Source organism: Parasteatoda tepidariorum, chromosome X1 (assembly GCF_043381705.1).
Source record: "Parasteatoda tepidariorum isolate YZ-2023 chromosome X1, CAS_Ptep_4.0, whole genome shotgun sequence".
Lineage (NCBI taxonomy): Eukaryota > Metazoa > Arthropoda > Arachnida > Araneae > Theridiidae > Parasteatoda > Parasteatoda tepidariorum.
In genome coordinates, this window is record NC_092214.1 from 47,214,534 (window position 1) to 47,231,416 (window position 16,883).

Consider the following 16,883-nt stretch of genomic DNA (forward strand, 5'->3'; position numbering starts at 1 on the left):
ACTAAAATGTAGTTTCTCTGAATAAACATACCTTTTGCTTCGACGGATTCGGATTTCTGACCCCCAAGATATAGGGGGTAGCCGGAATCTGGGAAATATGGTCCCAATAGTTTAGTCTGGAGAACGGTTCAAAGTTTGAACCCTTAATGCTAATTTTACTTTTTGCGTGTTTCACCATTTTTCGAGAACTTCTTCAGCGAATTTCAAAATTTTTGCACACAATTATTGAATTATTATGTCATATTATTTTATAATTTACTCAAAGATAATTTCATGCAAAAAATAAATTATCGTAAATATTTATTATTTATATTAAAAAATAAATTTTAGTAAAAATAAAATGTTTCAATTCGCATAAAAAGTTCTCAAGAAATGGTTAACTAAGCAAAAAATTAAATTAACATTAAGGTGTTCAAACTTTGGATCACTCTCCTGACCAAACTAAGGGGATCATATTTCCCAGATTGCGACTAATCTTAAGGGTCAGAAGAAAAGGTATTAAGTAAGGATATTCGTCGAAGAAAAGGTATGTTTATTCAGAGAATGTTCTTTTTTGTGTCTGATTTCATATCTTAAAATACCGTCTGTACGAAATAATTAGCATATTTGAGGTCACCTCATCGAACCATTAAGATAGAGTCCCAGAACGTACAGATTCGACCATGAGATTAAAAGTTATTTAGGGTTGTCCATTTTTTTTTGGCGTACTGTGCATTGCGAACCAAATTATCTTGACCCTATTCTAATGCTTTATTGGTTGATTTTACTTACACAAGTAGAGTTGAAAAACTTGAGAATACAGTTGTTGTGAATTGTTCTGTTGAAAAAACGTCAAACTAAATTTAGAATGCAATAATATTCTCAAGAAGTATGAAAACGATCAACAATTTGAGTCACAATTTTTCTGCACGAGCACTGTATTACACGCAAAAAACTGTAAAGAATACTTACTTTCTATTAAATGTTTCCTTAGAATAAAATAATTTTAATATTCGCTCATTCACGCGTTTTAATTCCAAAGGAATAATCTCTCGAAATAAAAATTTATTTATTCCATTGCAAAAACTCCTGCATTTTTTTTTAAAGCAACCCTTTAAAAATATTTTTTAAGTATTTACAAGAAGTTCTTTCAAATTCTTTGACTGGAATATCTTTCTTTTTTTCCATATATATTTAATTTCAAACATTTAGAAGCGCAAGCACATTTTTTCAGAAAAAAATTATTATAAAAAGTTTTCTCTTCATGGAAGTAAAGAATCGTGCCACCTAGATCAGAAGAGCCACTTAAAATTATTAATTTTTCCTTTTATACCACGTGATTAGGACTCAACGGGGAATCTCTTGCAATGCGTATCCCAAAAATCCCTATTAAAAAGGGGGAGATCAACGATGGCTCAAGGGATAGAGTATTCACCATCCAATAAAGTGATGGTGGTTCGAATCTCAGCGAAGGTCAGTTGATAGGAATTCTGCTCCCGGCGCGCACCGATCACAATCCTGACATAAAATAATCTAAGTGGTGGACAGATCATGGGTTAGAATCCCACGTTTTGGGGGTTTTCCTCTCCATGTAACGCAAATGCGGTTTAGTTCTATTCAAAAAGTCGTTCATGGGGGCTAGTTTGTTCCGACGCTTGATCCAGGAGTTCCCTTGTCTTCTGGATTGGGTTCAAAATTACAACGCTATGGAGTTGAACATTGTTAGTTTTAAACTCAGAATTGGGTCGGCTGCTCAACGCCGGTAATAATTATGAGAAAGGGTGGAGAGGGCCAATCGGCCCATATGACAGTGAGAGAGCTGACCTCATGCCAGAAAGGTCCCGAATTCGAATCCCGCTCCGGGCTTTGATGTAATCTCTCTCTCCTTCCCTGTTTTGTCTTTCTTAAATTTATATATATATATATATATATACAGTCAAACCCCGTTAACACGAAATCGTCGGAACCACCGAAATTTTTCGTGTTAACCGAATTTCGTGTTAACCGTTTAGGTAGTGGCGGCATCTAGTCAACAATTATTGAACTACTAAACAATTACTTATATATTACAGTTCTTAAAAGTTACTAATGAAGACATATTGCAAATTTAAGTGAATTTAACATAAAATTAAAAATACTAAAAACAATGAACATTTAAAAATAACTTGAAATTTGGAGAAGAAATAATGAAGTGAATTGAACGCCAAATTACGAATTTATTTATCCGTTACGGAATCAAGGTTGAAAAAAGTCAGTTATTGACTTCTGTTTTAATTTCTTAAGATAACACTTATTAATAAAGTCATTTATATGTTCTAAGTTATCTAATGCATCCATAGCATTTTCTTGTTGCATGAGGAAACGATTAATTACTTTCATTGCACATGTCGCCTCATTTAAAGTAACTGGATTTTCTTGTTCAATATCGGACTCTTCATCAGTTGTATCCATGTCGACATCATCATTTTTCGCCGATAGTTCAGCGATTATGTCTTGATCGGTGGTTATATCCGATGTTAGCAAATCTTCGTCTATAGTGGTGTAGTCTTTGAACAAAGGGGCTGATAGAATCCCGCGTTTTTCCGCTTCTTCGATCAAATTAGTCAACGTTTCTGGTTCTGCTTCACTTATTTCTTGAAGATTCATTTCTTTTCCATCTGTGAACCCACCGCACTTGAAACTGTTTATAATTGTTTCAGAAGAAACATTGTTCCAAGCACATTTTAAGTATCTCATTGCGTCTAATAGATTTACAGAAAATGTAATTTTATTATCAAAGCAATGGATCATCTTGCGTACCATTTCTTTTCTGTATTGCACCTTCAAGCTATGAATGATACCTTGATCGCACGGCTGAAGTTTTGCTGTGGTGTTAGGAGGTAAAAAAACACATTTAATCGCTTTTAGTCCGTGAATATCATTATGAGCACTACAATTGTCAAGCATCAAACAAATATTTCTTTTTTCCCGAAATAGTTTCCTGTCCAAGTCTGTTAACCATTTCTTAAAAAGCATTTTATTCATCCAGGCTTTCTTATTTGAAGCATATACAACGGGTAAAGTTTTTAAGTTCTTAAAACAACGTGGGTTCGCTGATTTACCTACGACAAACAAGGGCAATTTTTCGGTCCCATCCATATTACAAGCGACCAAAACAGTAATTCTCTCTTTAGAGCATTTTCCGCCGGAGCATTTTTCTCCTTTAATGCTCAATGTACGGGAGGGCAATGCTTTGAAAAAGAGTCCCGTTTCATCAGCATTGAAAATGTCACGTGGCGCGTAATTTTTCCTAAGAGCAGGCCACTTTTCAGACAAAAATGATTCCACAGTCTCCTTATCTACAGTTGCTTCTTCGCCACAGATTTTATGACACACAATTCCATGACGCTTTTTGAATCGTGTTAACCAACCGTTTGAAGATGCGAAATTTGTCACGCCGAGAGCATCCGCAAAAACTTTTGCTTTTTCTTGCAATACATGACCCGTTAAAGGCAGATTCTGACTCCTTGCTTCACGCACCCATCGCAAAAGCGCTACTTCGATCTCCTCATTTCCCCCTGTTCTCATTCGCTTTCTAGCTGGCTCAAATTGATTGATAGCATATGCGACTTCAATTTTTTCACGATTTTTTATAATCGTAGATAGCGTGCTGTTGGGAATTCCATATTTCGTCGCGATCTCTGTTTTCTTTAATATTCCATCACAAACTTCATTCAAAATTTTTTGTTTAGTCTCTAAGGANTATATATATATATATATACACCGAAGAGCCATTACATTATGACCACCTGACCACCCTGCTAATAACATGTAGGACCACATGTTATTAGCAGGGTGTTAGCAAAGCTGCTAGCACCCGCCGTGGCATTGATTCCATAAGGTGCTGATAGGTAGCCTGAGGTATCTGGTACCAAGCGCTCACCAACTGGTCCTGCAATTCCCTCACATTGCGAGGGGGTAGCGAGGCAGCATGAATTTGGTTTTCCAAGTAGGACCACAAATGCTCTATCTAATTAAAGTCAGGTGAATTTGGAGGCTAAGACATGACTTGAAAGTCACTGGAATGTTCATCGACGATTCGACCCTTATGACATGGTGCATTATCCTGTAGGTAAACACCATCCCCAGCAGGAAAAACTGTTGCCATGAATGGGTGAACCTGGTCTGCAACTATGTTTAAGTAGCTAACAGACATCAGGGATTGTTCTATGAGGATTATGGGTCCTAATGTTCCCCATGAAAAAATTGTTCCTGCTCGAGAAACCATAAAAACCTGGGCGAGCCCATTGTTATAGATGGAGGGTGGTCATAATGTAATTGCTCTTCCGTGTTGAAATACCATGAAGCATACAAGAGGTGATTTGTATTAAGATGAAACAAACTAAACAAAAAGAAAAAAACTAAAAAAATCAAAATAATATGTTGGTTAATCAGCATAAAAAGCAAGATATTTAGGAGATTGATATTCGTTAATAAAGGGGAAAAATAACAACTTTGCGAAATTCCAAATTAATTTGGAATTTAAGAAAAGTAGGATGCATTTTTCATCTTCAGTTCATCTGCAAAAGCTCATTTTCGAAATTAAAGGTATAAATTAAAGGTAAGTTAGTAAATCACATTACGATGTTAATTGAAATGCTCATCATCAAGCAGGAAATCAAGTAAGAAATTTAAATTTAAACAAGTAAGAAATTTAAATTTAAAAAATTAAAATTCTGGAAATCTATAGTTATTATTGTTAGTAATGCTAATAATGGTATAATTTACCTGTCGCAACCGTGGGAAGATGAGTTTTTCAGCCCCATCTCTCAAAATCAAATTAGTTTATTTAATCTTGAAAAAAAATAAAATTGTATACTAAAGCACTTTTATTTAATACTGTTTCAGACTCAGACTATAAAGTAAGAAAATTTAGATAAAAAAGGTTTACAATAACATTGATTTCGTTATGATTCCTTTTTTTCTTCGAGAAAGAGTATGCGGTTTGCGAATACGTTAGAGATGCGAAATATGTTAGATAGATAACTAGAATATTTCTTTTATATTTGTTTCAAAAAATTCAAATAAAGTGAAAAAAATGCCAGAAGCATGTATTTTAACTAATATTTAAAGACCATCTTAAATTAATTCACACAGATTAGAAAAACGAGCATTTTAGAAGTCAAATTAATAGAGCGTATGATGAAATTAAAATGGAAATTGAAAGTATCATTAGCATCTGGTTATGTTTGACAGGTTCTACTGATCAAGCGGAATGAATTATAATTAATTGTTGTTACAGAAGATGATTCGGTTCCAGGAGAATGAATGATGATTATGATTATTACCCAAGATAACCATAATCATCATTCATAATCATCATGATAATCCAAGGTGATTATTTATGTCAGTAGAAAAAGCAAGCATTTTGTAATATAGTCAATCCCCGCTATAGTGAACCTTCAAGGGACCGAAGTTTTGGTTCACTATAACAGGAAGTTCACTATATCCATTACGCAGGCAAATTAACTAATGTTTCCCAAACTCCTCCTTTTTATTGGGCATTATTCAAATAAATGACTGAAAAATATTATGTAGCAGCAAAAAATGCGTTATTTTNAAAAAAAAAAAAAAAAAAAAAAAAAAAAAAAAAAAAAATTAGTAATCTTTAGATCAGAGTTTCTTAACCTGTGGTTCATGAACCCCTACGGGGTCCATGAGTTATATTTTGGGGGTCCGCTGACTACTCCTAATTTTTAAAACGTTTGGAAGCCTACCCATTGCTTGTTAAGCGAGTTATGGCAGCTATAATTCCGTTTGCTACAGTGTATCTTTGCGAAGCAGGATTTTCCACAGTTGTGACAATAAAAATATAACATCGAAATCGATTGAATGTTGAACATGATATGCCCGTTTGCTTTGTTGAAAACCATCCCCCAATTCAATTTGTTAAGTAAGGAAGAGCAGCAGCAGCCTTCACATTAAAAATTTTGTATACTATTAAAATAATAAAATTAAATTTTTTCTAATAATTGACGTTTTTTGCAATTATTTTTTTCACAGGGGGTGGTCCGGGACTTCTTAAAAATTTTTAAAAGGGGTCCATTATATCAAAAAGGTTAAGGAACACTGCTTTAGATGATGAGCAATCCTCAACATCAGATATGGAAACACTTCCCGATTCTCAGATAATTTTTCCTGAATTTCTGTTATTCCGCTTTTTTAACCTGTCCAACCTGCCATTTGAGCACATAAAAGTAGTCACATAAAATCACTTTGCAAATTCATCGACATTTGTCCAGATAATGGAAGATTGCGGCTTCTTCGATTGGTGAACCACTTTAGTAATGCTTCTTCAACATCCTTGTGATCTGCTTTTCTCAACTTTTTTCTGCCATCTAAATTTTTTTCATGAGCAGAAATAATTAATTGCCCATATTTCCATATGATACAAACTGCAGATTTGTATAGTTTATATTCCCTACAAATATCAGTTTGATTGCATTCATTTGCAATTTTTCTGATTATGCCCATTTTATCATCAGTGGAAAACGTTTTACGTTCACTGCTCGCCATAGTGAAATTTGAGACACTTGTTTGCAGGCTTTTTTTAACCGAACTGAGAGCAAGAAGGAGTTGAAACGAGGACCTTATCAACACATATTAGTGTCCAATCCTTTGACCAATAATGAATAATTTACTCATTCCCTCTGACAGAAAATGCATATTGATCCCACTGACACCTTACAGGTGCATTATCTGCCTGGGTTGGAAATATCTGCTTGGTTTGTTTAGGGATGGGAAAGTTAGATAAAAGAAGCTTATCGCTAAATTCCCCTCTATGGATGGTTTTAAAAATAGATATATGTATTTATTTTAAAGTAAAAATTTAAAAATTATTACAAAAAATGAATAAAAAAAATCAGTTGAAGACAGAAAAAAGTTCATTATATCCAAATTTCTCACTCTTTTGGTTCACTATATCCACAAAAAATAACATTATACGTGTATAGCAAGGCACGGGACCGAGCATTTCGTTCACTATATCCGGGAGTTCACTATAAACCGTGTTCAGTATAGCGGGGTTTGACTGTATATAATAATCATGAATGAGTGTAATAAATATGACACTTTGAAATCATTGCAAGTAAAAAAAAATTATAATTTGGGATAAAGGCAATTTTGTGATTATTGATATCACATCTCTAAAAATGTGAAATAGCAAATATTAGTAATTTGTAATAAAACTTTTCTAAAGTTTAAATTATCTTTGAAACCTTACTTGGCGAAAATTGAATATTCATTCATTTTCAATAAAGATGAAATGGATTTAAACGATTTAAAAACTTTATTACGTTCATTTTGAGTTTTCAAAGTTTTTGATAGATTAATTAAAAAATATTTTTATTTATCGATGGTGGTTCTTAGTTTTGTAATTTTACTTCGTTTATAATCTATTTATAATTTTTTTTTACATGAAATGATAAAAAAATATCATATATATTCTTATGAAATTAAACTATAAATAAATAAATAAATAAATAAATAAATAAATNGGAGCCCTGATAATTTAATGATTGAGCAGTACTAAATTTACTTTCCATTATTCATTTCATTCTTGATTTCTTTCGTCTCATAAATAAATAAATAAATAAATAAATAAATAAATAAATAAATAAATAAAGTTTTATAAGTAACGCATTGAAAAATTTGCATTGATTATTTCTGATGTTTAAAATGAGGAATTTGTTCTTAAAATGTAAATCATAATTATGTAACTGAATTTGTATTAATTTGACTAACCTTTGTTGAAATGTATAGTGACTTGATATACATTAAATTTTCAGAAATTATTGTTTGATTGATTTGTTTTTAACAAAAGGTAATGGAACTAGATTTATGTAGATTCAAAAGAAATGAAATGGAAAATTTTCCTATTTCCTTTCATAAGGAAAAGGGAAAATTTCATACAGTAATTCCACAGAAATTTTTTTTTTTAAATATTGTATTGAGTTGATTGATGTTTTATTGTGAAATAATTAAAATTTAAATTAGCAAAGTAATAATTAACGCATCTTCAATAAGTTCAATTCTTCTGTTAGAAATACATCTTAAAACTGTAATATATTAAATTTTTTATTTTACAAAAACACCCTTTTTTCAATTCTAGATTCAAAAGAAACATATATAAATTGTATTTTCTGATTATTTCCTTGTATAGAATGTGTTAAGTAATGATTGCCCTTAATATGTTTTCTGTTAAACTGTGGCAAGACTGAAGTTAAGAAAAGGCCTACATAAAGGGTCTCAAATAATATTTTAAGTGACGAAAAAAACTTTATTGAAATCAAGCGGATCAGTATTTTGGAAGATCGGACTAAAAAATTAAAAATATGTTTGATTGCTGGAGAGAGATGGTGTTGAAAAGAGATTTTTATGAAACTTTCCAAGTGATGTCCCAATATTTATGAATTAGTATAAATAAATTACTAAAATAAATGTTTCAGTCCTTAATGGAAATATACGTCATGGAGTCAGATAATCTTCGTTAAGGAAATGAAAAATTTAAAAACGAGAATTTAATGTAGGATCTAAGAGTTTTCGATAAGGTAATGGAAATCGATACAGCAATTTCATAAAAAAAACCCTAAAATTTTGTATTAAATTGCCTGAAGTTTTAAGGGGAAACAATTTGAAATGTGAATTCAATTGAACTATTAACTATTTCAATTGAATTAAAAAAGATCTCGAGCAGGTTTGAAGTAATTTTCTTGTAGAATTTATAAAATTTAATATTTAGGATAATAAATTATTGAAAAAATGTGTTTTGGCAATTAAAGGGAATCTTCGTTTAGAAAATGAAAAATTTGGAAGCATAAATTTTATGTAGAAGCAAAAAAGCTTCGATAAGGGATCGAAAAAATGTTACACAGCAATTTCATGTGGAAAAACTTTAAAATTCTGTATTGATTCCCTTTCAGTTTTAAAATGAAAATTTTTTTTATTTAAAATTATAATTGACACATTTTCAATTAGTCTAATAGATATTCTATGTGATTTGAATTTTTAAAAAGATATAAATTTTTAAACTGCATTATATTTGAATTTTTTTTCTACATCAGCACATTTAAAATAAAAATACACGATTTGTTTTTTTCTTCGGATATTTTATTACATTCAGGATGTTATATAATGACTTTCTTTAATATGTTTTTAAAACTATATGAAGAATGAAGTATAAAAAGTATTCACACAAGGGGGCTCAAATAATACTTAAGCAAGGAAAAATTAATCTATAAAATCAAACAAATCATGAATCACAAGAAATCACTACTGTGGATGCTGAGACTGAAAACTTAGAAACCTTTTTGTTTGTTGGAGTAAGAAAGGCATTAAAAAGTGGTCATTGAAAACAATTTTAAATTTAATCAGGAAAGCGAACTGGTTTTTCTGTATTAGAACTCACTTTTCCCCTCAATAGTTTGATTTCGATAATATTTTTTTTTAAATGTTTCCTCCTATTTTGCAAGCTTTTTTTAAACTTTAATTTGACTAACATTCAAACAATATATATTAAGTGTATTTATGATGGGGTACACTTTATATCAAATCTACGAAGCAATTATACATTGCAAAATAGAAAGGAGTTCCTATCTCCGATGCAATAACAAAATCTACTTAAGTTCAAATGTTTTTCAAATTGTAATATAAGCATAATCCAGTGAAAAGACATTAGATTTATAATGTTACTTTAAAATCATTTATTATTTTTTTTTATTAACTAATCTTTAGTGAAATATTTATTGCTGTATATCAGACTCAAACTCTATTCTTTTCAATTTATTTTTAGTTGAATTCAGTAGAGATTTTCTGCTCTATAAATGACTACTAGTGCTCAAAGCTAGTCAAAAATGATGCGCAACGAATCCTCTTAAAAAAGGATGCCAAATCCTCTTAAAAAGCTATTTTCTGCTTACATTCTCTAAATCTTGATACATATTTATTTGAGAATCTATCTAACAAGAAACAAAAAATTGAAAGAAAAGCGAGAACTGCGAATCTAGTTTTTTGGTTTTATTTTTTTCTTAACGGAGTACATTTAAAATCTGGCAATGAATACCAGAATGAACTAAATGTTTTTATTCTAATTTAATGCATTATTTAAAATAAAACTACATTATTTTATATAAAAATACGAGATAGCTCTTTCATACAAATTGGTTAACTATTTCTCTAGGAAATCTTAATTTAAACAATCTCCATTTTGTAAAAAAAGAAAAAAAATATAAGCTTCACTAAATGTTTATATTTCAGAAAAGAAAACGATCTTTTCCTCCAAAATGTTTGTTATTGTACTAAAAAGAATTTGACGTCAAATACGCTGGAAATTGTTTGTTTCTAATGAATCAAATAGTTAGGGAATGGATGACGAACGGATAATTTATATTTAAACTTGACTAGAAGAATTTTAGATATCAAAATAGAAAAAGATGATGCAACTGATTTTTATTAATCAAAATCAGGTTATAGTACACAGTAAAAAATTTTGGTGTATGGTTGCTACAATTTTTGGTGTTGAGGTACTCTGTTAAAAATAAAGTTCATCATTTCAGCAAATAATTGGTGACAAATCATAACCAATACAATAAGAAATCTGGTACGAAGTTCTACCCAATGACGTGGTGCTGTAAGAGGTACTACTTTTGTAATTAAACGTTGAACTAAATCCAAGGTTTTTCTTTATACTCATTTTTCAATGAGACGCCGAACAAAGTTAAAGGCTGTTCAAGTTCTGTTAACAAAATTTTAGGTGAAAGATTGAACAATGTTTCAAATTATAATATAAACCCTTTTTAAAAGAAATGTTGGTTTTAAAAGAAAACCAATGATTTAGTTCAACGTTTAACGTTATAGTGACTTTGGGAGCACCACAACCAAGATACAACTTCGCACCAAGTTTTTTATATCGATTGGAAGTTGAATTCGTTTAGTTAAACGTTGAATCACGTTTTCAAATGTATATGTCCTATTTTCTTCTGCACGTAATCCTGTAGTTTAACGTTGAGAAACAATTTTAAGTGTTACATTTCACGAATTTTTCGATATTTAATAAATTGAATATATTAATAAAAACATTTTTCATTAAATTAATTAAAAATATTATGTATTATAAGTTTGTTTCAATTTTTATGAACTTCATCGACCTAACAGGTATTGGAATTTTTGTATGTTGAAATATTAAAAAGCGGAAACGGTGATGTAATTACAATTTTGTAATTATTATTCTGTTAGCTCAACTGAAATAGCTTTTTTTTACTTTTGAAGATCCAAAGAACATCTTACAAATAAATACTTGCTTAATTCAAGAAAATAAATATTTCGGAGCTTTTGACATAATCTTGACAATCACCCTTTCCTTTTCTTCGTTATTAATACATAATTGATTACATTTTTATAGTAATACTCATTATGTGATGCATATAAATTGCCTATATTAATTGTTTATTTAATTGTAGACTTAACTAAAAAATTGTAATGGAACATGCTCTTATTAAGAAGAAAAAAAGACAGTAACAGTAAGGTTATATTTTTTCCACATTGTACTTTTAATTCTAAGAAATTAATCGAAGAAAAACATATTGTTCTTAAATCTACTTCTTTTAGAGGAATTTTAATATGCAAATAACAGTAGTTCACCACTTCTTCTACAGCTCTGTAATTTTTTATTCCTCATAAACGTCCTAAAAGTATATTCTATCACTGTCTACCATAGTTAAATATTTGAAACACACTTCTGCAGCTTTTTAATCTAAAACTAAGTTTTGCATTAATATAGATTTCACAATAGCATAAAGCATTCAAAAGAAAAACAAAACAGATAATTTTAGCTAATAGTATAGTATTTCATTTCAAGAACCTTTTACAGCAGTGACAAATCATTTACAGTAAAATCAGAAAACCAATTACAACCATCAGATCGATCTAATAATATAATAAAAAATTAAGTAACAAAATTTAATTTATTTTTTGAATAATAGTTCAAGTTAGTTTTCCCTGATTGTTTTATCTTTTCCACCTAGCGATAAAAGTTGCATTTGCAAATAAATAAAAACTTTACCTTCTAAAATGCATTACAATATACTATTATAATTCAAAAATTCTGCAAATTTATATTCAATTAACAAAAGATTTGACAAATTTCAGTTAAGCAGCTTTAAATTCAGGTTACTTTACATAGATTTCCATTTACTTATAGTCTTAACTGCTGTAATGCATATCTGCAGAATGTTCGCTCACCAGGAGCTGATACTTGGTTTCTTCATTGTCACATGGTATCCGACGATCATTTTCTCTGTTTTTGCAGATTTGTTGATTGCAGTATTTACATCAGACCTTTTACTAGAAGAAGAGTAATGCAGAATTCGAATAGTGATTTGAATCACTTGATTTCAATCAGTTATTTGAATCACTTGATTAGAATAGGGATTGGAATAAAATGAATCGAATCTCTGATCTAAATTGCTTGTTTCGAATCACTGATCAGAATCACTTGATTTGAATCAATGAACAGAATCATTTGATCCGAATCAGTAATGATCATGGAGACTATGGCTCCTCAATTTTGTGACTAACTGCATGATTGTGGCATTTTGATCCAGGGCATTTGCGTTACATGGGAAAGAAGCCAATGAAAATGGTCATTTCATGAAACCAATGAAAGGGTCATTTCATTGGGAGGTGATAACTCTAATCCCTAAGTCTAAGCTATTATTGATGTTATGAATGCTTAATTAATTGTGGCCATAGAAAAATAATATACTTATACTGGTACTAAGGTAATAGATTTTTTTTGGTCAACTAAAATATATATGAGTCAAAAGTTTCACAGGAAGTACATGTTTAATATTTTTACAACTTTGTTTTAAAAAGTGTGCCATTATTCATACAAAGTTAGACTAAAATGTTACTTGATTAAACTCTTCATTCGCTTCAAAAATATAAAAAAAGAAAAAACAGTCGACATGTTCCTAACCCTTAAAAACAGGCACCCATTTTCAAGATTTGACAGACGTGAATCAGAAGAAACAAAAAAGATTTGAAATATAAAACGTAAAGTTGCTAACAAAAAATAAAAAACTCCAAATGAGAAACGAAATTATAAAAACCCCAGTAGTCGAGAAAGGAAAAGATGGAAAACAGAACAAGAAAAACCACAGTGGCTAAGAGGAGTAAATCAGGGTAAAAAGCATTTCCCCGCGTTATGGAGAGGTGGAGAGGAACTAAAGTCGCTAACAAGGAAATCAGCATTGGTATGAATAAAACAAGATTCAATGGCATCAAGATGAGCTGATGTGGCTGGGGTGGAAACAATTTTAGCATTGCTGAAATTAAATTTATGCCCAAGATTCCCAACAATGCGCAGCAATTGATGATTTTTCGAATTCTCAATAACGAACATATTTATTGTTTTCCTTAAGATATATTTTTTTTTTCAATTTTGCATATTTTTGAAGCAAATGAATTTAATTTTAGACTAAAATATGTTAGCAATAAATGAGCGAGCCGGTTCGTAAAGCCATTCGAAAGGAATTACAAAAGCAATTGGTGAACACCACGAGCAGGGTCTAAACTTGATTAATGTATAATTCTCAAGCTTTTTTGAGCCTTACTTATGTCAAAATTTAAAAAAAATTTTAAGTCACTTTTATGATAGAAAAATAATATTTGTATCATTTTTATCAATTTAATTATCAAAGCACTCGCTGATTCGAATCAGTAAGTGATTCGAATTAATAATGATTCACCAAACTGAACTGATATTATTGATTCAAATTAATTGGGGTTATGGGTGATTTGTTTTGTTCAACTCTAATCATAACTTTCACAGGGATATCATGTCTTGTCGAAAAGATATTTTCACAGTAAATAAAAAAATGAAAAAGTTGACAAATAGGGGAGAGTCGGGTAGCACCGCCCACCTAAGGAGTTTTGCTTATATTTCTGTATAATATTGAGTAATAATCAATATTTTTGTATGTTTCTATTGTTTTATCATCTAGTTAAATAATGCAAAAAGAATAAACCAAAAAAAGAATAGTTTAACTTAAAAAAATAGAAATTTAAAAAAACATGTTTTTTAGCTCCTTTCAAGATGTGTCGGGTAGCCCCGCCCAGTTACAAAAATTGGGTTTTTTGGCTATTTTTTCAGGTGTAAATGAGAATGACCAATGTATCGACAATAGATAAACCTCATTTATCATTTTTATCACAAAATTATTTTATTTATTACATATTTATATACTTTTAGTGAATTCTATCATTTAATAACAACAAATGTCATACTTTTTATCATTATTAATGTATATTAATATATTATAATATTAATATATATTTATATTAAATATTTAACGAAAATAATTTAATTTAAGTAACAATAATTAATAACAATAGTTGTTTTTCAATATAAACTTATTTGGTTGATCTCTTCTTATAAACTTAATATAAAATACTTCTTATAAAATTACAAATTCACTTTGTATTTTGATTGCATTCAAATGCTTCTGTAGATTGATTCGTTCACAAATAAGTGAAAATAAATAAGTAAGCAAATAGCTTATCATAATATTTATGATTTCTTGATATTAAATTTAATTTGGATATATCAATTACATTTTAAAAATATTTAATTTTTCATTTTTAAATATATAAATTTATGTTTCATATAATATTAAAACATATATTTGTTGTTAAAAATGCATATAACATTCAAATTTGAAGCAATAAAATAATAATCTTTGCAACCGTACATTTATCGACGAAATAAAATTGGGCGGTGATACCCGACATTCATGTGAGCGGGGCTACCCGAAATCCAATTTTTTTGTAAATTTGTAATTACTCGAACAATTTTTTACATACAAACTTCTTTCTTTGTGCAAATTAAACTTAAGACTACATACTTTAATGCTGTATGTATAGAAAAAATTATTTTTTTAGTATTAAAATGAAGTTTAATCGAAACATTCAACCAATTTTTCTTAATTTCATGACTACTGTATTCAACATATTTTCAAAACTATTGTTTACCATGTTACCAGCTGCATAAATACTTGAAACTTTGAAAATAATCTTTTTTTAATATAACAATTAATGTCCGATGGCCCATTGATTTGAAAAAATATTCTATACACATGAAATTGACTGTGGGCGGGGGTACCCGCTGGGCGGTGCTACCCGACTCTCCCCTACGTTCTAAAACTCGTTTTAGCCAGCAGGAGCACTTTGGTTGACGGTGAGGAGCATATTTGGCAACATTTAAGGCAATAAGGTTCACTTTTTCTACTATTGGTCATTTTTCTTTCAGTTGTGTTCCGTTCAAATTAAGTGTAATGTTAATAATTTGCATTGTTAATAAAGTATTTTAATAACAATAATGCTTGTTATCATTTACTATTACTACTTTTACAAGCAATTAAAAATTATTCTCATTATCAGAATGCTTGCTGTTTTTCAATACTTTTCTGCAGAGATAAAAGCCTCGTTTTCGTTTTGGTGACAACAGAGCTCCGTCATTTTGGTGCTTGCTCCAATTTTTAAAATCTTTCCAGTTCGTAGCTTCAACTAAGATTAGATCGATAATAATTCTATATGATTAGAATTATATATATAATGATGAATAATAAATAATTTACTTTTCAGTGAAATATAATTAAATATTTAAATTTATTGAAAATTTTGATATAAAATAAATGCATTCTAATGCTTGTACTACATACCAAAGCACTACATACCAAAATATAAGAAAAGAAAAAGCATAATGTTTTTCACAATAAATACTAATTTATCTTTAATCAGTGTTCTGAACTAAAAGTTAAAATAAAAATTACTAAAATATCCATAAAAACACAAAATTTTCGCTATTTTATGAGCTTTTGCGCTGATATAGCTATATAAAATGCCGATTTACGAAAATGGAAATTTTAATTTAATTAAAAACACAGTAATGACTTGAATTGTTAAAAATGGCATTGTTATTGACAACAGACGAACTATTTTACACTTTGCAATATTCATCGTTAAAATTTTGATGACAACGCTGCAGACATTTTTAAAGCAACTCACTTTAATATATGCATTTTCGGGAAGTAAATAAAAGCGAATTAACTAACAAATGGAACAAGCGAAGCAAACATTCCATAGACATGTGCTCAATCAAGTATTTTGTATTTAAATATCGTACATACAAGGCAGAAATATTACATGATCTGATCTAAGCAATAATCAAAAGCTTACACTTACCTTGCAAAGTATAGAGATTGTATTTAACTTTCACGTTAACCTACTTAGATTGATGTGTCGTTTGTTGAAATATGCCTGTCATCCGCTATTTGCGTCAGGTTGATCCACGGATGTGGTGAAATCACTTCAAGCTTACTTCAATTCGTTATTATTTGAACGGAAATCTTCGTGAAATCGGAATGCAACTCTCTGGTGGTCTTCGCTTTCACGAGTTTTTCAGTAAAACGTTTATCTATTTTTTTAGTGTAAACTAAAATGTTTTACAGTGTATGTAGTCCCTTTTTTATTTACTTTTCCACTGTTATGGAATTTTTTTTATATATTCATTTTTTGTTTGTTTGTTTACTGACAACACACATCTCATGTGCATTAGAATAAATTTTATGGCTTTTTTTTTTTTTTTTTTTTTTTTTTTAAAAAAGCCTTTTTTTTGTAATATGCTCACACTAATTCTCTCAAACTATTGCTATTTTGCCAATTTTATGGAATTTTTTCAGTTCTCTACTTAAAACTATATTTAGTTTACCTCCACTCTCTTTTTGTGATTTTTTTACTTACTTTTGAGATATGAAAATTTAAAAATGTGATTTTTTGACACCTCTTAGCGGGAATAAAAAGTAAAATTG

General features: G+C 29.7%; 2 protein-coding genes across 2 annotated transcripts in view; both read right to left on the minus strand.

Moving 5' to 3' along the window:
- Positions 1–16,883, minus strand: part of LOC107453283 (uncharacterized) — a 78,908-nt gene that overhangs the window by 50,822 nt on the left and 11,203 nt on the right. The gene's annotated exons all lie outside the window — the stretch shown is intronic.
- On the minus strand, positions 2,176–3,688 carry LOC122269861 (tigger transposable element-derived protein 4-like). The gene has a single exon (XM_043044906.2). The coding sequence runs from the start codon at positions 3,544–3,546 to the stop codon at positions 2,215–2,217; it is 1,332 nt and encodes a 443-aa protein (XP_042900840.1). The 5' UTR covers positions 3,547–3,688; the 3' UTR covers positions 2,176–2,214.

Excerpts from the sequence above, each read along its gene's own strand:
- LOC122269861 (XM_043044906.2), bottom strand. The coding sequence starts at position 3,546 with ATGAGAACAGGGGGAAATGAGGAGATCGAAGTAGCGCTTTTGCGATGG.